Below are 19,803 nucleotides of genomic sequence, written 5' to 3'. Positions count from 1 at the left end.
TGACGCGACCGCATTCAATCTCATGTTGAATGGGAGTCGGCACACACCTCTGATTATTATTTTTTTCCAATTATGTTGCGATTGGGGTAGAGGGGGGGTATTATTTGCAGTTAAGCATGCTAAGTTGAATTGAAAAAGACTTTTTTTGAAAGAAAATTGCAAAATTGCTTGTATTTCGATCATCCCTTTACAAATAATTAAAAAATGAACAAGAAATGTTTTTTTTTAAATGAACCAATTTTCGAAAAAGCAGCTCAAATGAATGAAACATAAAAACGAGGGGAGATGTGTGTGGATTGTCCCATTTCAGGCAAACGTCTCCCGAGGTTTTCTCCCCATTTCCTGTTTGGGTCTCGGATCGCGGTCGCGATTGGCTGCCGACTCGGCGGCCTCCGCTGTCAAAACACAATGCTGTTTCTCCCGGGACACCCTTTGCTATGAGAACCACACCCCGGCAAACGACGACACACTCGCCTCCGCGCAGGCGCCATCTTGGCTAAAAAAAAACGAGATCCTGGGTGAAGATTTTGGCACGCTGCGAAGCGGTCACGTGAGCTGCGATGACGTCAACCATCGACGGCCCTCCTCGACTACCTGTCACTGCCCCTGCCTGCAAACATTCCTCTCGCCGGGTGACACACACAAGCACACATGCACGCAGAGGCAGGCAGGATGCATGAAATATTTAGACTCCGGAGGAAACGCGGTATTCCTGGTATTCTTATGATCGAGGACTGGTACACTCGAGGTTTGATGCTATTTAGACACACACGGGGAATGACAAGACGTTAACCACATCAAGTACGGCAACAAGCAAAAAAAAAATTCCATCAGTAAATCGGACAATATTTTGTCATTCATCATTTGAGCCTTTTTCCAAAGTCAACCTTGAGATGTTTACCCCCGGAGCTTTCTTCAACATCAGCCTAACAAGGAGCCTCGACTGCCCGTCTAGTCTGAAATCAATCACAGGTCATCCTGGCACAAGGGAAGCGTTTGGCTTTCCAAAGACGCAGGCTGTTGAGATTCATTAAAACCTGAGCATGTCTGGCTCCCAGATGATTTTAAACAGCCTGCTTCACTGTTCGCCATTGCAATTCGGGCTGGCTGAGGACAGGAAGGGGAGTTTCTGCAGCGTTCGCATTGTCCACGTAATGACATCCTGCGCTGAACTAAAACTTTGCGGCCAAAAAATGCGAGATTCTAAAAAAGGTGCAGCCGGGCGAGCGGAAAACGGCGCTGTTAAGAACGACAGGCGGCTTTGGAGAACAGAGCTTGCAAATTTGCCTACTGTGAATAAATCATTGGACGCACGCACTAAAGAGTACCACGTTGCAGGCTGCATGCTTACAGTGGATAGGCGGGTTGAATATTTCATGATTAAACGAGCCATTATACTGCACGGATCTAGGCCAGTGCTCAGGGTGAAGGGGAGGTGGTAGGGGGGATGTGTGTGAATGTGTGTGTGTGTGTGTGTGGGGGGGGGGGGGTCAGATAACGGCCCAAACAAGGTCCCCAATAACACAAGGGAGCAGGCAGGATGGTGGGGGTGGGGTAAATCCATCTGGGTTAATCCACACAAAACACACAACAATCAGCCACGGAGCAGAGGGAAAAGCATCGATTTGCAGTTTGCACAAATCTGAGGAGCTTTTCTAGGAGGGGTGGGGGGGCTGGATGCTTGAAGCCCTGCCACCGAAACACTGACGATTCAATTCAAGCAGTAAATGCAACACGTTGGCACGATGCAAAAAAAAATGCATTAAAACAGGTGAATAAATCCGTTTTGGGACGCAGCCGAAACCGAGAGACAGTCCCCGGCTAACATTAGCGCTTCCTTGGTTTTAAGTTGACTGTCAATATTAGCAGACAGCTTCACGTTCGAGCTGTGTTTAAAAGCTAACAGCTAGGCGTTGAGGGAGGCATTTTAGACGTGACACTTCCAAAAATGCCGAAGAGAAACTGTCAGGCTGGCTGGGAACTAAGCACACTAATCCCGAGCAGCCAGTGAGTCCTCGGTGTAAAGTTGACAAAGAGGCCGTCCGACAGCCTCCGCAGCCGGCGAGCTGTGATTGGCGACCCGGCCCAACCCCGCCTACTACTCCCCCCCGATGCTAATAATAGGCCGCTGATGCTAGGCGGCTAACAGCGGCACTCACCTCGCTTGTCGAGGTCGTAACCGACCACCACAAAGTAGTCGGCGAGCCTGGCCATGGCGGGCGTTCACGGCGACGGGCCTCTCGCGCTTATTCCTCTTCTCTGGGTTCCTTCAATAGTCCATTTACGGCCTGCCGGCGACGGACACACCGCTGGCAATGGTAGCATCCTTCCAGCTGTACGCCGCCGCCATACTGTCAGCCCGCTTTACCCTGACAGCCAAGAACCGCGAGTCTGCGCTGTACGGATTTCTTGGGAGGGGCCGCTCAATGTTCACAATCCATTCTTAAAACATTTAATGTATGTTTTTACAATTTTAAATCATTCCTCGTGTTTGTTAACATTTCTTTTGGAATACTTGGTCAAAATATCCCAAGGATGAATAATGTGCAGTCTTTCTATAAACCCTATTTTGTGTTGCTGGAATTAGCCTGTTTTGAGGGGGCGGCCCTGTCTCGTGAAATTGCGTCACCGGTCACGCCCATATATTGCTGGACCAATGGTGAGCATGCACAAGCAAACTCCACACAAAGACAGCATGGATGTTTTTTGTTTCCTCATGGAGGTAGCACTTCGAGCTCCACTGACCAATAAGTTTGCTGATCCAAAGTTAGAGTAGTAGGTTTATAAATATTTTGTTTATTTTTCTCAAGATGCTACACTGTCACCCCAACAGCAAAAACTGTATTGATTCTTGTCACATGGGACTAGGTCTCAATGCTAAGTGGCTACATATTAGCTTGATGAAAATTTTCGGTATTTGTTTATGGGAGACTATAAGCAAATTTGGTGTCATTTGCCCAAGCAGTTTTTATTAATATTTTCTTTATTTTCATCAGGCTACTGTTGCAATTAACAGTTTTAGGAATTCAGACTTCCCACAAACAGTAAGAATAAAAATTGCTACATAATTGTCAACCTCTTAAAAAGATTTATAATTGCCTCCAGGTGCCACAAGATGGCAGCAAAACACTACTTTTGGTCTGGATGAAGCTCCTCAACTCACACAGTTCCTTAGCACCACAATACCATCCGATGGCACCACAACCTTTTATTTACCGCATCTGTGCTTACCTTTTGGCTGAACTGTGAACTATAAAGACCTCAATTATGCAACACAAGATAGAAGAGGAAACCTTGACCCATGATGTTATGCCGGATAACATACATAGACGGATAACATGTCAATGGAATGAGAGGAAGGCCTGAAGGTCTACATCCGCGTGGCGTGTCCTTGGCTGTCAGTGTCACCGCACGCTCACGAGAATTCCAACACTTCCTGAGTTATCACCTGTGACCCAAAGTCCTGATGACCGGCTTGTTAAAACAGGCTCAAGCATGACAGGGTGCTTTTTTTTTTGGTTTTGTTTTGTTTTTCTGATGCTGTCCGCAGCAGAGTTTCTCACACGAGCTGCTTGACACTTGACCAAAAACGTCTTTATCCGGAGATAGCAGCGGTGCCTTTTACTTTTAAGGGAGGTCCGGCTCGGGTTGTGATATTTGCACTTTATCTCAACCTTGAGTAATTGCCAGCGACAGTGAAATGGTGAGAAAGACGAGAGCAGTCAGTGGCTCAATTTGAACCGGGAACACAAGAGATCTCTCTCTCTCGTTAATTTATACTACTACTACTACTACCAATAATAATAATAACAATAACTTATTTTATGTGTTCATGTAGAACTTTTTTAGGGACCAAATGATGCATAAATGCTGTATAAAATAACATGCGAATCCTATAATTAATGATTTTTTTAATGTGAAAAAAAATAATAATAGTAAAGTAAATATATGTGAAATGTATAATAAGCAAGTGCAAAATAATCCACAAAATATCAATTCAAATGGTAAGTAATGGAGTTTTGAACGAAGTCGTTCTTGTTTTGTTTTTGTTTTTTTAAATTCATGTCTGACATTTTGTATAATTAAACACGCTTTGGGTCACTAATGGATAATGAACCCTTCCATGCACCCTGTAACGTGCTAACATAATAAAATGTCCACTGTAGTAACCGCTGTCCCTGAAAGGGTTCATCTTATTCCTATTTACCGTTTTATTATGTCACCAGAATTTTGCATAATATTGCGCATGTCTTACTCCCATAGTGGAAATTGGAGAGTTTGAGTTGCGGGATAGCGCTACATTCTGAATATCACATTTAACCTTTAGTTTCAACATCTAAATGTATCCATTGTAGTTTGCGCTGCATGGGACATGTAGAAATGCAAATCTATTTCTACATATAAATAGAAATAATCCTCCAAAGGTGTCTCCGTGTGTCAGTGCTATTTACAAGTGTAGCCCAAGCGAGGGCACCGTGCGCTGCTCTGCAGGATGCAACACACTCGTGACTTCCTACACGCCAACAAATAGACGGGATGTGGTTTGGAGGTCTCTTGTACAACCAGCATCACATTTTCAAAGCAGGTGAAGCGTGGTGCAGGAACCAAAAGGCATACTTGAGCGCCTCGTGACTGTCGAAGAGGATTGAACGCAGAAACCCACTTTGTGTTGAAACTAGAGCGGCGCGATATGTCGTCGCTGTGTGGACAGTAAACTAGTGCTAATCTTGAAATGTGACAATGTCTGTTTCTACCCAAAACATCCTGGAAAAAATACCGTAATGCATTGTTGCTGAAATATGAATCTTAAAGTAACTACACGTCCCAACCGGATGCTTAAATTGTCTAAAAAAATATAAATTTATGTACTAGAAATCACATAACTTTGTCCACTTATCTATGTCAACAATGTGTAGTGACAAGAAAGAACAATTAAAAGCTATTTCACTCCATAGCAGGAGTTAAAATGAAACTGAATTTTGTACACATTTTGCTGGAGTTTAACATCATTTGAGAGGATTGGTTACATTATTACATGATCTCAAAATGTGGGCTCCCTCTTGTGGTATGCGATGGAATCACTGCCCGAGTGCAGTTCAGTTGTATTTAACTTTAACAATACAAACACTGGCATGAAATATTGAAGAACTTTTTAATGTATTTTATTGATAATCAAGTTAGGGCAGTTATGGTGTATTAAGTAATTTACACTCACGCTCACAAAGTCACAAAGCGGCCTGTACCAAGTGCAAGCGGATGTACTGTTACATCATCAGTGTTGATTACTTGCATCACAGCAGAAGAAAAATAAATAGTAGTGACTTCATAGAACTGATATAGATTCTATGCAAGACCATGGTATGTATTTTTTTTTATTGTAGGAATCAGCCTGATGGGAAGTTGGCAGTTCAGAGGACTGTTGAAGTCGCAACAGATTCACTAGGGGGCAGCAATTTTTAGTTTAACACAGTGGATGAAGCTGTGGCAGATTTTTGTGCTCAAGTGCCTGAAAAGTTCTAAAACTGACATATTTTTCAAACATTTTCTTACAATTGTTATCACAATTTGAGTAAAATGCATTTTAAATGTATATTTTATTAGTGGGGTTTTCATTATTATTTGCAATAACTTCATTAATCTACTCTTTAATGTTTTACACTAGTATCCCCGATGTTAAAAATATATATTTTAGCGTAGTAGTGTTCATTAAAAATGATTAATTGATTTTATTCCTAAAAAGCTATATTTTATGAGTCGCTACAACATTATATGTAGTTGGAACATGTACACTGTGTTACATTATAGGGAAATAAAATAACTATTTAAACAATTCGAATACTGTATGCTGCATATAAAAAGTAAGTAAAAGTTAGCATCATAATTACCAACTAAAAACAAACAGTTCCTATTCCCGAAAGATCACACCCACAAATAGTAAACTTAAAAGTTAAATATAACTAAATTGTCTTTCTTTTGTGTACCACTAGAGGGAGGCAAAGTACAACTCGTGAAAAAAAATCGTTCCGTTTTTCAAAACAAACAAAGCCAATTAGCCAAAACGCCGAATTAGCTAAAACGATATGCTAAATAACAACAACGACAACAACAACAAAAATATACATTCTGAAAACCCTAATTCTAGGGGTTGATGACAGTTCGGCCCATTTCGCACCCCTCCAAATGTTCACCGCGGAATGCAAAAAAAGGAATTTGATATTTATGAGGCCAACTGCCGAAAATGACAGCAGTGGCCATCTTGTATGCAAACAGTAGTAAACGTGTCAGTGGCTGCAGGTGGGGTGAGGAGGGAAAACATGCTCACAGGACAGGCCTTTGTTTACAGTCCTCGCACGAGGCGCTTTCCTAAAAAAAAAAAGTCCCACTTGAAGCCGCAGGCGTTCTGCGTTTGTATACATGAACCTCCTCGGCATAGCCAACTTACGATCATTGGTTTGTATCCTGGACCCCCCTTCAACCAGAGATACTTTCAAACGGCTATTTATCTCACTTGGAAAATCCCTCCACCACATTACAACACCGATTCCGATTGAACACATTCAAAAAAAAAAAATTAAGGTATTGTGCAAATATTGCCTAATCGCACTCTCGACTGATTCCAGTAGGCAGGTGATGATATTTACCAACATAGACAATTGAGACAGCTAAGAACTAGTCATAAGCGAGCTCAATTTTTTTTTCGGGTCAATTTGTTGTGGGGTCATTTCAAGTTTTAAAGCTGCAATAAATTCTAGGGGTGGGGGGGGGGTTATATCTTGGCATTAAAAAAAGGTAAGGTGCAGTAAAGGGCTAAATCCAAATTTTCTTCATATTTATTAATATTTCATGAATGATGACGGATAATAAAGCGCTAATCCAAAGATGCAGGTGCACTGGCAACCAAGCGAGTTTTCTGTCACTGTTGTGACTTCATTTTTGGGAGGTGAAGCCTGGTTTGTAGTTATCTAACCCTTTCAAGGTCAGCGGTCACTACAGTGGACAGCTTATCATTTTCTCAGGGTTTCAGGGGTGCATGAAAGGGTTGCTGTTGTAAATTCAAAGATTTCAGAATACATTTTCAAAATTTCAAATAAAAAAAAAAAGTATGTGCACTTCCATACCTCTCTGTGAGTCTTCCAGTCTCTCTTCTATCTCTGTTGCAACCTGCAGATGACACTCTAAAGTGGTCAGATGCAACCATGATGTCAAAATGTGAAGCGTGATGAAAGGAAAAGTTGCATTTCAGGAATTTTGCTGTTTAAAAAAAAAAATTAAGGTTTTTGCGAGTTTTTTTTTTTTGCCTCCAAATATATTTTCCTCTCGTTTCATGCAACAGTCTCATTAGTGCTGTTGAATCAGTCTCAACGTTTCTAGTCGAATGAAGTCGGAGCCATGGGAAGTTGGCAAACAGCGGCGTTATTCTGTTCCGTTTAACAACGGCATCGAAACAGGAGTTCAGAACATGCAGAGGGAAAAAATCTCCTATCCATCCCTTGAAAAATTTATAAAATAACAAATACATTCAAATAAACAAATAGGGGATCGGGGGGTCTTTTATGAGACAACACTACTTCGTTGTCCTATTTACGCAACATTTAAAAAGCCTGCCCGAGCTTGACTCAGTCAAAAAAAAAAAAGTGAGAGATGAGAACCCAATAATAAAGGCCCCGCTTTGATCTCGCTCCATTTCGGTTAGATTTAAAACGCCGCCATCAGAACCTTTTGTGCGTCGGCTCCACAGAAGTCCCCCCCGCTTCTTCTAATGTGCGCTAATTGCCGCCGGACACAAAAAAAGTCGAACCGGCGCATGACTGAAAGATCAAACCGGGGGCCGGGATGCTCTCTGTGATCGGGCCCCGACTAACCCATGCCAGGGGGCACTCTTACATAAATGGGTTAGGGGCCTAAAAATAGTGACCTGATTCCACGTCGAGGCAGACGAATCAAACAATCAGTCCAATCAATAGGCAAAAGCGCAACGTGATGATCAATAATACGTTTAAAATAAAGCACAACGAAGCTCTGCTGTTTGACTTCAAAGCCAAAAAGGTAAGCAGAGCTGCAATTAGTTTTAGAATAAGATGAGTTCAAATAAAATAGCAAGCATGACTTACATCGGGGACATCGGGGAATGGAATTTCGGTCAAGATTGTAGATATCAACCCAAATCAAAATCTTTTTATTCAAGTCAAACCTTGGATCAGCACGTCAAGGAAAAAGACACATGGGAAAAATATGAAAGGCGATCAAAGGAATGCCTGCGCAGGGAGGTAAACTGTAACGAGATGATCGCAAGCACTTAAAAAAATATCCACTCACTCTGTATCTCTGTATTGCATTCTTGAGCATGTTTTTATTTTTGTATTCTTTTTTTTTGGGGGGGGGGCTACCAGCACCAAAATCCTTTTTTAAATGTCCATTTTGGTGGACTATTTGCAAACTGTGAAAATCCAAGACTAATCGACATTAGCTCGTAAATGCATCTAGATGCCACAAGAGGGCGACAAATCACTTCAAACAGAGAATCGGAACGCGTCAACACCGTCCATCTAGCACGCAAAGCTACCGGTAATCAGTAATATTAGCTCGCATACTTCACCAAAGAACATGTTAAAAAATATATAATTTTTTTTCTCCTGTGACAAATAAAGGTTATCTTATTATCAATACTAATTATATCATTAATTCAATAATGACATTATTAGAATAATTATTACTCCTGTATCCTGCTGAGCTAATTTAGTATTTCCATCAACGTCGAATTACAAACTCTGCACCCTTTTAACTCCTGGGGAAGACTCTGTTTCGCTTTTCCCCCCAATTTTGTTATTGTTTTAAACGTGGACGAACAGCTGAATGTCATCCCAGTACCAGGGAAAAAAAAACAGTGACAAGTTTTCTTGAGCATGAAAACATGTTGCGCAATCCAGGCGCGATCCGATTGGTTTTGTTATGAGTGAGCGTGTCATCCCATCAGTCCACTTTGAGGAGGAAAAATCTTCATTCGTAAAGTGGGTTCGGTCATACGGGTTTGCTTGTTTAGAAAAATATCTTTCCAACCCCGACGGAGGAGTGCTTAAAGTTTACATCTGTTGCCGATACTGAAGAAATAAAACAAAAAAAATTCCAGTTCATCGGGTGATGCGACGTGGTGGGAATGTCGGCGTGTCTGACCCACCTGATTTTCTGTAAACGATATATAAGGGTGGGGATTTTTAGAAGGTACCATTGGGAGCATGGCGCCTGTTTGGATGAATAATACAATGAAAATATTAGGATGTTTATTTGAGCTTGCGAAAATCTTTCCTTAGCAACCGTACGTATTATGATTATCGGAGGACGGTACAGTAACACTTGAGGAAAAATATGATTCTATATGTATACCGTTAGATAGATAAAGTACAGCAGTATTTAAGTAATATAGTATGCAACTGTTCAAATAATAATAATAATAATAATAAATAAATAAACAACATCAACAGGACTTCTACAATGCAATGCAATTTATCTAATGTATATTAGACCATCACAAAACAATATTTTATTGTTCTGTTTCTAATGCAATGGACCAAAAACAACAGATGTCTCCAGGAAAAAAAAAAAACTCTTTGGCCTCTATTTTAAAAAATACATTACTAAAAGACTAAATGTGTGCAATTTTTTTTTAAATTAAATAAAATAAACTCTTTGACCTCTATTTTAAATAAAATGCAATATTTCATATTTCATTAACCTACATTCATTTAATCATTAATGAAATCTATTTTTAAATCAAATACAATTTTTCAGGGATAGCGGTCACTACAATGGACAGCTTATCATGTGATTAGGTCAGAGGGTGCATGAAAGGGTTAAATCAGTCACCCCACCCCCCTCACCCCCCAGATTAAACATTGAGCACTCATTCCAGAGCTTCAATGGTGATGGATCCCGATTTGAAATCCTTTGAGGTCCAGCAAAACGATTGGACTTCATGACAGATTTTGTATCAAAATGCTCTTCACTTTTGATCACTCCACACTATCCCTTCATGTTACCGGTTCATTTATCATCCCATCGTAACAGCTTGACTCAACTTACATGACTTGTTTGTTGAACAGTCGAGCAGCTCTTGCAGCCACGACCAATGTCACTGTGTACCGAATGTCGACACGCTCGCTGTGTTTTTGTGATAGCTTGTGTGCATAGGTTATGTTGCGTTTAGGGCTGGCTCGGAAATGCGTGTTGTGACATGTTCAAAGGGAATTGAATTGTTGGAAGAGTATAGGTAACGTTTTATTTTTTAAAAGACACGGACGTGTTTTTATAAATATGTAAATAGTATAATAGCATAAAATCAACTTTCACAAAGGGCAACGTTGGGTATCGAAGGGTGAGAGCAGCAGGTGCGCAGGCACCCATAGCCCCCACCCACTCTGCACGCCCGTGGTGTTTAACTCCGCCCACTCCCTTTTTAAAACCTGCAATGTCACCGAAAGGCGCTCAGAGAACTTGATCTTGACCACTTGAATTCAACAGCAGCAGCACCTGAGTCGCACTCAGAGAAGGTAAGACCTTGAATGGAATTTGGAACATGACCTTCCACTGAATTTAATTTCAGGAAGTTGTATGCACTTTTTTTCCCCCCTTGACTAATCATCTTTGTTGTTTTTTTTCTCCCCCTCAAATATTTGCACTTTTCCTTACAAAGCCTGGACAGTTCAACCAGTCATCAACTTCTATTTTTGTTATTTTTTTGCACTTCATCCCACTTTTTTTTCCTTTTTGGGGGATATAAAAGTCAGTTAACCGGTGCAGTGTCAGCCAACCCACCTTCACTCTGCTGCCGACTCACCAGAGCGGGTGAAGCGGCAACCTTGGCCCCGGAGATGCGCTCCCCTCTCCCGCTTACGGTTTATTGCATCAGCTTGGTGTGCTTCCAATTGCTGTTGGCGGAGGAGTTCTTCAGGTAAGAAGACGTTCTTCGGTTTCTCATTGACCGCTTTAAAACTTACAGGTGAAACGTGCCCCAACCGCATCACATTTTGTGTATTAATGAGCCGATCGCTTGCGAACTCAGCGTCATAAAATAGAGCCCTGGTTCTTTTCAACTGCGGTGCTAAAATTCGTGACAACATATTCAAGTGAGTTACTGTCTGTCCTCTTTGTTTTTTTTAACATCGTAAATGTTGTGGCTCAAGCTTGACAAAGCGGAACACGATTTTATCAAGTCCTTTTGTGAAGTAGAGCAGATACTGTACTTCCACATAGATAGCGGGGACTGCAAGGTCAATTCTAATTGCTAAAAATTGTCATACTCATTTAAGTCAAAATCGTGATGAGGAACATTTATTAGAAAAGATCGAAGTGGGGGGATGTGATTTAATTTACACACGTGTAAATGTATATGGCAGCATGGTGTAGTTGCGGTTGCAATGGCTGCCTTGTAGTTAACGTGTTCCGGTTCGAATCTCGGCTCGGGACTTCCTGTGTAGAGTTATGACAAAAAAAATTGTAGACACCTTAGTTTCGTCTTCGTAGAAACTCATCTCCATAGCAACCATTCCAAGGTGTACCTCGCCTCTCTCTGTGCACCTTTCTTGTGCTTTTCCATCCTAAACTCGTTTCAACACACACACACGCACACACACAGCCACGAATACAATAACTGATGCACGCTTGAATGAACGCCGCAGCATTTGTGTGATGATGCGGGAAGGAATGCTGATCATTCGGTGTGTGACTGCCCTCTACCGGAGAGTTTAGGACTCGCTCCTATTCTGCTCGGACTATTTTTGACATTTGAAAGCAATAAAAATACACTGAAATGAAAAGACAATTTCTCAAGCGATCCAAAATACAGAAAACTTATATTTAAAAATGTCATTATTTAGTTTTTTTTCTTTATGGGACACCGGTCAGTGGTAACGTGAATTTGGAATGTGTCAAATCACATATTTTTCACTTGTTTGCTTTAAAGGGCAATCTCTTAGCATTAAAATAGTTCCTATTTGCATGGATCACTGCAAAACTAAAAAAAATAAATAAATACATAAATAAGTCAAGAATTCACTCATGAAGTTTTAAGAGTCTAAATCTCATATTAATGTTTATTTTAATGCAACAGTTGTTCCAGAGGGAGTTGGAAACAATTCTGAGAACTGTTAGCGTTCCCACCATATTTTTCCCACAGAAACATGTTACAGGTTACGAACTGCGTTTTCGATTCTGTGAAATTCGATGCAGGCTCAATTACGATCCACATCAACATAGTTCCATTCACCGAGGTTGGGTTCTCTATTATTTTTTTAAAGCCATAACACCGCGTATAATTGCGGTCACTCCTCCACCCCTCATAAATGCCTGGCGTTCATCAGGATAACACATTATCCCGCAAAGGACATTCCGTCCTGTTCAAATGCTGTCTGATAATGACAAGGGATGGCTTCATCCTTGTATTTATTTATTGATGTATTTTTACACGGCGCACAGATGCTGAGCATGCCTGAGCTTGGATGTCCGTACTTCCTTGTGTCCGCATTGTATGGGGGTGTATGGAGTTTGTCCTGATCAGGGGGTTGGGGGTGGGGTCGGGGGTGGGGGGGGGGGGCAACCAAGGGGCAACTGGAGAAATAGCAATGTCACTTTACATAGCATGGAAGAGAAACGTCAAGTTAAGCCGCTAATATTTAATATGGCTTTCGTGAAGATCAGCCTTTACAGGTCAAATTCTTGAAGTTGAAGTTCTTGAAGCCAACGGCTTCGAACCAAAGATTACAATCAGCCCTACACATTTTTTTTAACTTAATGCAGTTTGTTGCAATATATTTCGAACAGTGCGAGGTTCGCATGAGCTGACGGGATACTCTTGATTAAACATTTACCCATCCATCCATCCATCATCTACCGCTTATCCGGGGCCGGGTCGCGGGGGCAACAGCTTTAGCAGGGAAGCCCAGACTTCCCTCTCCCTAGCTACTTCTTCCAGCTCTCCCCGGGGGATCCCGAGTCGTTCCCAGGCAAGCTGGGTGACATAGTCTCTCCAGCGTGACATTCGGAAACATTTACCCGAAGAACAGAATAAATGAATGACACACACCGGCTTGTTTAAATTGTGTGTCGCAAGTCGACCCAGTCGGCACGTGCCTTTTCGTCTCTTTTGGTTTTTATATATATCCTGACCGGCTGAGATTTTTGTCAAGGACAATCAAGAACATTTTGGGGGATGTATGAATGGCTCTGTGGAGAGGGGCTTTAAACTGTACAGGCTTAAAGGCGAGATGTGGGGTGGGGTGAGGGGGGGGTGACAAAACAGGTGGGAGAATTCCAATGTGGATTAATGGCTGAGGCCTAAATCCCCTCACTTTACAAAGATTCGAAAAAGAGCAGATTTCCGCTCAACCCAGAAAGCTAAGTACAGCTACAGTTTGTGACATTATGCCCCCCCCCCCCCCAAAAAAGTTGATCAGTGTGGAAAAAAAAAATCACTTTTGTTCGAAAATTGGCCTTGGAGGAGGTGGACTTCCCATAAATCCTCAAAAAAGCCACACTGTAAGCCTCATGCTACCAAAAGAACGCCTGAATAAATAAACACCACACCTCAAATAACTTACCACCTTTTTCACTTAAATGTCTCTCTCGTTTAGAAATCGCGCCTTGGTCGAATCGATTTACCCCCATTCCAGCAAACAGCAGGCTACTCTGTAATAGGCACTTGAAGAAATAAACACCATACCTCAAATCGACACCCATTAAAAAAAAATCCTTCGCATAGTAATCACTTATGCGAACAAAATGGCCGTGTGGAGTTAAAACATTTCCTCATACAGAAGAATGCTAATACCGTAGACACTTGATCCAAATTAACGCCGCACCTCAATTAAATACTTAAAAACTAATTTTTAGCCTGATTATGATTATGTGATCATCGTCCTCCATTACAGATGGATCAATAAGCTAAGCACATTTCCCCCTGCGTTGATTTGTTCGCAAATATTCAATCGACATTTAAATAAATATACACCTCACCTCAAATAAATCTTAGGGTTTTTATTCTGCAGCAACAAGAATAACAATGTTCTTATGGGGGGTGTTGAAACGACCTTTATCTACGATTAAACCCCTTCATGCACCCTGCAACTCGATAACATGATGAGTAGTAACCGCTATCCCTGAAAGGGTAAAAAAAAATGCCTTACTCCCGTCCCCTCCTCCTCAATCGATGCCCAGAACATTTGCGTGAATAAATAGAGCTTTATTGTACATACAGTAAACGCAACATACAACTGTATGAACATGCAGTCTGGCTCGTATAAAATAAATCCCACGCTACCTAAGCGGTTATGAAAGCAGGGCCGCTTATTAGACGAGCTTTTCAAAATAAATAACCTTTCCCCTTATTTCTGAAGCTCACCACTGTTTCCCCGCAGCCGGGGGGATTACACATTAATGCGAGTCGTTTCCCAGACAGGAACACCAATTTTTTATTTTTATTTTTAAATACTAAGACAATTGGACTCAAGATTGTGATTATCAGGTTACAGGGTGCATGAGTGGGGGTAAAATGTTTTGACCAATAAAGGCGAGTATGTCTCATAATAAGAATAATAACGCTTAATAGAGGATGGATGTTATAAAAAGAAATAGTTATCAGATGTAATCGTTTTTTTGAATGATGCTGTCATTGTTTTTGATGACCGATGAAAGAAGAAAAATGACATTTAGCATCCCCAAATGATCCACAAACGATCCATTTTCCATTTGAATTGCGCACTAAGTGTTACGTGGCTTGTGGCTCACCAACCCCGTCTTGGAAATATCGTGCTCAAGATCACCACAATTATTTATTAAGCCTGTGGCACCATAGCTACAAGTAGCTAAAATAAACCCCCGCGACAGCTTCGCGTTTCAGCGCGGAAATCGCAAGGCCGCAGGAGAGTCATGATGTGTCCCACGTCCCTCCCAAGTGGATTTTCTTTCCCTCAGTTTTTTTTAATAAGATCAAACATGGTTGCCTTCTCTGAGAACGCACTGCTTTTTCTTGTTTTGTTTTGATTTTTGGGGATCAAGCATTCCTTACTATTTAGATTTTTTTTTTCTTCCTGATCATCCATTGGCTGCCAGGCAACAGCACACTGCCGGATCTACTGGTCCAAAGGCGCTGCACAAACATTGAAGGGAGGAGGAGGAGGGGGGTGGGTGGGGGGGGTCAGAAAAGCTTCCACTGTGTTTGTCAAACACCGAACAGATGGTTGGGCCATGTTTTGTTGAACTGGATGTCATCTCGTACGCCGTAATGTCGAATGTTGGAACAGGTTAATTGGCCTGATGCTCATTTGCCAAAACCGTAAGAGCTCCGGCATGTTATATTTCCCGGAAAAAAAAAAGTATGAATAAAGCCTGTTCGTTTCCAAGAAATCTCTGGGAATTGGTTTGATTGGAAGACCATGGATGGGACGGGAAAAAGAAAACATCCTCATTCAAATCATTGGTAGCCAAGACAGCGCACAAAATAACAACATCAAATTTATTTTTATTTTTTTGCCAGTTCCACTCAATTGGATAGTGGGGGGACTACAAAAAGACTTGGAAGCAAAAGAACAAAAAATGTCAACATACAGAGATACTTGATTAATGTGGCGCTGAAAAAAAAAACCTTTGGAGGATAAAAACAGCATACAGTTTAGTTTATACTTGCTTTTACTTTCACAATTGTTTTTATTTGTATTTTATTTCAAACATATTGGAATATTTTTTTTCATCTTTCTGTTTTTCGTTTTACATTTCTTATTATGCAAAAAAAAAAAGAAAGTTTGGCCCAAGCTGATTTTTATTGTTATAACGAAAATCTGTCTGGATTTTCAAATTTAATAAATAGTAAATAATATCACATTTAATAAATAATAAATATAATAATAGTATATAACAAAACCAATATTTCCAATATTTTGGCTTTAAAAAAATAAAGTTAAAATATTTTGTGATTCGGAATAAAAGAATAAAACAAAAGAAATTACAAAATATGGTGATTGATTTTCATAGTTCTTGTATAAATCAAGTAACCTACTGCACATGTCAAAATTTCATTTAAACAATGGGAAAAGTTCAAGTTGCTGGACCCTTTTCATTTTTTTTTTTTTGGTGCTATAAATTCTAAACTTCATTTGTCATCTCTCTTCAGCTTGGACCATCTCAACAAGCTAATCGACTCCGAAGAGAATCCATCATTGGTTCCTGGAGCCCAAACCAACACCGCCAGTCCGTCGGTGAAATGGGCCCTCAGACACCAACAGCCCTCTAAGGCGAAAAGAAGCAACCCCAGTCTGGCGTGGGCCAGACCTGCAGATCGTTTCGGGGTTCCTGCGATGTCGCTGAGGGCCCGCCGCCACGCCCACCCCGGCTTCCGGGGTACCCACCAATACCCGCACCATGTCCAGCTGATGCGAGTGGGATGTGTACTGGGAACCTGCCAAGTACAAAACCTCAGTCACCGGCTTTACCAGCTTATCGGCCAGAGTGGCAGAGAAGACTCGTCGCCTATTAATCCCAGAAGCCCCCATAGTTATGGATGAGTGATCCGCCACCCCCCAAAATCATATATTTGGTATTTATCTGTTAATGTATTTATCTACAATACACGTCACCTGGATCACTGCTGTGCCTCTTTACTTTTCAGGCTAATTGTTCAGTTTAGTATCACACAGCTCGAGTGACCCACCACCCTGACAATGTTTGCCTTTTTTTCATTGACGGACAACCTAAGCAACCTCAGTCTTAATCCTGTTAATGTCAGGACAAAAAAAGCTTGTCTTCAGCTCTGGACTGTGCCTCGCTGATCACACCCCCGAATTCTTGATTCAGCCTTGACGATGCATTCAATGCCAGAGTTACGTCGGATCACATTTGGACACATTTTAAGATATAACAAAGAGCATTCGGTAGATCTCGGCCAAGGCAGGGTTGTAGCAGATCAATCCAGGGAACACTTTTTTTTCCAAGAATGTGGACTTGTAATAAAATGAAAACTAAAACAAGGTGGGAAAAGCAGTTTGAACATTTATTAGATTTCCTCAATATCCAGCTTAGCGTCCGTGTCCTAATATGCCCTTTGAGTAAGTCAGTACACATGAGTAGAACAACCGTGTCTTTTTAGTAATATTGTCTTTTTCCCACTGCTAGAGCCTCACTAATAGAATTAGTAAAGTACTAATGGGCATTTTGGTGCTGCTAGTAGGGTCCAGAGGTTTCTAGTTGGGCCCAGCAGTGTTACTAGTGCTGCACAGTAGCTTATTAGTCAGCTTGAATTGTTTGTAGGTCATAAAGTGGCACGAATAGTGAAAAGAAACAGGATGCTGAAACGAATTTCGTTGACGTTGTAAATTGAAGTGACAGTGGATGGTATGCCCCGCCAGTGACCTAGAGGGCGGCAGTGAGCATTGGAAGAGAGTTGGACGACAACAGAAACAGTGCGCAAACAGGAAAAAAAATGAATCGGGAAATTCAATAAAAGACAATAAAAAAGCAATAACTCGATTAGAATTGCCTGAATAATTCCGGTTCAAGCGACGCTCTGGTTCGTCAAAACAAAGCGAGCTAAAAATGGCTGCAAATGAACGTATGGCACAAGTCCTAATATCGCCCGGTGTTCACCCTCGAGTCAATTATGCATTCACAGTGTAATGATCCGTACGGAGTACAGCGCGTTAGTCTGCTGCATGTGATTCCTAAATTCTCCTCACAAATCGAGACTTTTGTTATTGACAGCAGTTTATTAAGTCTGACCTAATCTTTGCAGTCACACGCGGCAACAGCAGGAAAGGATTTGTTTGCAATTGCCGACACTTGGGAAAACACATAGCAGCAGAGAATGGGCCTGCCACGCACGTTCACGTGAGGTTTCAAATTGAAATATAATGTTTGACAAATTACCTGGCAATACTTGACAAAGGGAGGGATTTGCTGTACAGTATGTGTTTTTTTCATATTCTTTATATCGCCTCTTTCAGTGGTAGATGAGAAGGAAAATTGAGTTATATTATGAGTGAAAAGAAAAGAAAAAGTAGACTATTGAGAGATAAGCACTGAAGTTGCAATGAGAAGTTCCCAGTATCAGAAAAAAAGCCAGAAAAGTTTTCAAAACTTTTTTTTTCTTATGTTAAACTTTTGCGTTCGTTGGTGTGGGGATTTCGACTCTGTTGACGTGTAAAAATGATAACTTTATATTGCCGCGACATTATTTTCTTTTCATCACATCTCAGTTCGTCACCGTTCTGACTTTTTCACCCCAAAAATATGGCGATAATCTTAGAAAATAATAAAGTCTAAATATTACGGTAAAAAAGTCACTTAAAAAAAAACATCTCAAACCGTTGCGTTTGAAGTTATAGGAATTTCCACTCTCGATTTACAACCATACTATTCTCATAACATTATGACTTATCATCAGTACATCCCCCCCCCCCCTGATAATATTCCAACTTTTTTGGACATTGTATTTTTTCCCCTTTTTAGTATGGCCCTAATATCCCTTTGTGTTTTCCCAAACTTTTTAATCTGCATCTGTTTCCCAAGGTTGTCTTTGGCACCATGAGGACACAGGGTAATACTGACTGACCGGTTCACAAGTTCTCAGTCTAATCTGTTCAAAGGCTTGCCAAAGCGAAACACGCCACGCTGTCTGCGGTAATTGCGCTAATCGATGTCTCATGATAGATTTGTCATTAAAATGGCTTTTGAAATTCCGACAATACTTTGATGAATCTCTGGAAACTGTTGCGCACTGCGTGTACACGTGCGTATGTGTGTGTGAGTTATCGCTTACTGTATATTTGAAGAGCGTCACAGTTCATTGTGAGAAGATTTATTGTGTTTTTTTTTTGGTCACTTTTGTGACATCATCGACTGCGTCACGTCTGGTGTACGCCCGCAAGTAGCCCCCCATCCACACTTTTCATAGGGCTCTCTTTTGCGAAGGCACAAAGAAAGCATCTGGGTCGTGAACGCTATTATCGCAAATGTAGTTCCATTTTGTAAGTGTCACATTTGAAATTTTTCAAACACGTCAGTGCACTCCCAGTGGCGTTGGGGTCAACTGTGAACGCTGTGTGTAAATAGACGCCTTCAGATGAGCTATTTAAATAAAAATTGTTGTATTTAAGTTATATTTATGTGTTCAGAAGTGTATGTCGCCAAAGACTTTTGTTTTTGTGTATTCTTGTTTCCTTCTTAAAAACCTGACACCATGGTAGAAATGTACAAATGTTCATGTTCTTCACTATGGTATGCAAAATAAAGAGCTATACTCTACTGCACATGGACCAATACTTTGTTGCTGTCCTTCAGCAGATTTTTCAGGTACTCGGGGCGTAGTTAGTCATTTAGGGGCTGAGATGAAAACTCAAGCATACATCCCACATTTGAGAAGTACAAAAATTAGTGAATATTCATGTTTAGCATTTATCAGCAGGAATCAGTGTTGCTTTTGTGTACATTCTAAATCAAAAGTTTGGAATAGTCCATTGCATTAGAAGGGGGGAGAGCAATACCCTTGATGTGGGTGAATAAACAGGCAGCTAAGTGACATAACTGACTGATTTCTTAATGGGGTGAATGCCATTGAAACGTCAGATCAGAAGATGTCAGCTGACTGCAGCCACGTTTGGTAAAGGTTGTATGACTTGGAAGAGTTAATGAGTGACAGCGGTTTTTGTCAACAAAAGCACCAGTAAAAGGACAAGTCTCGACCGTGACATATTTTCAAAAGGAGGTTGAGATTTCGCTTCTACTCCATTCAGTTGATGACGTTCAGACGACAGGCGTGTATCTTGA

The 19,803-nt window shown here is 41.1% G+C and overlaps 2 protein-coding genes across 6 annotated transcripts in view; one reads left to right on the top strand and one right to left on the bottom strand.

Annotated features, from left to right (window-relative positions):
- sbf1 (SET binding factor 1) overlaps nucleotides 1-2,391 on the bottom strand; it is a 32,289-nt gene extending 29,898 nt beyond the window's left edge. For 4 of the 5 annotated variants that reach the window (XM_052056084.1, XM_052056082.1, XM_052056083.1 and 1 more), the window contains exon 1: nucleotides 2,160-2,390. In XM_052056084.1, the coding sequence (XP_051912044.1) occupies nucleotides 2,160-2,214 (55 nt within the window). In that variant the 5' untranslated portion in view covers nucleotides 2,215-2,390. Of the gene's footprint in view, nucleotides 1-2,159 lie in introns of all 5 variants that reach the window. The other variant, XM_052056081.1, reaches the window with a different exon arrangement.
- A 7,993-nt stretch (nucleotides 2,392-10,384) lies between these two features.
- Nucleotides 10,385-19,286, top strand: adm2a (adrenomedullin 2a). The gene is made up of 3 exons (XM_052056256.1): nucleotides 10,385-10,544; nucleotides 10,688-10,945; nucleotides 16,157-19,286. Exons 2-3 carry the CDS (start codon nucleotides 10,866-10,868, stop codon nucleotides 16,545-16,547), a joined length of 471 nt encoding a protein of 156 aa, XP_051912216.1. The 5' UTR covers nucleotides 10,385-10,544; nucleotides 10,688-10,865; the 3' UTR covers nucleotides 16,548-19,286.
- The last annotated feature ends 517 nt before the right edge of the window (nucleotides 19,287-19,803 follow it).

Source organism: Hippocampus zosterae, chromosome 21 (assembly GCF_025434085.1).
Source record: "Hippocampus zosterae strain Florida chromosome 21, ASM2543408v3, whole genome shotgun sequence".
NCBI classification, from domain to species: Eukaryota; Metazoa; Chordata; class Actinopteri; order Syngnathiformes; family Syngnathidae; genus Hippocampus; species Hippocampus zosterae.
The sequence above is the reverse complement of the archived record's forward strand: the minus strand, read 5'-3'. Positions and strand labels throughout refer to the sequence as shown.

Coding starts and splice junctions, on each gene's coding strand:
- adm2a (XM_052056256.1), top strand. CDS start 10,866: ATGCGCTCCCCTCTCCCGCTTACGGTTTATTGCATCAGCTTGGTGTGC. Junction 10,946..16,156: donor TTGGCGGAGGAGTTCTTCAG/GTAAGAAGACGT, acceptor ATCTCTCTTCAG/CTTGGACCATCTCAACAAGC.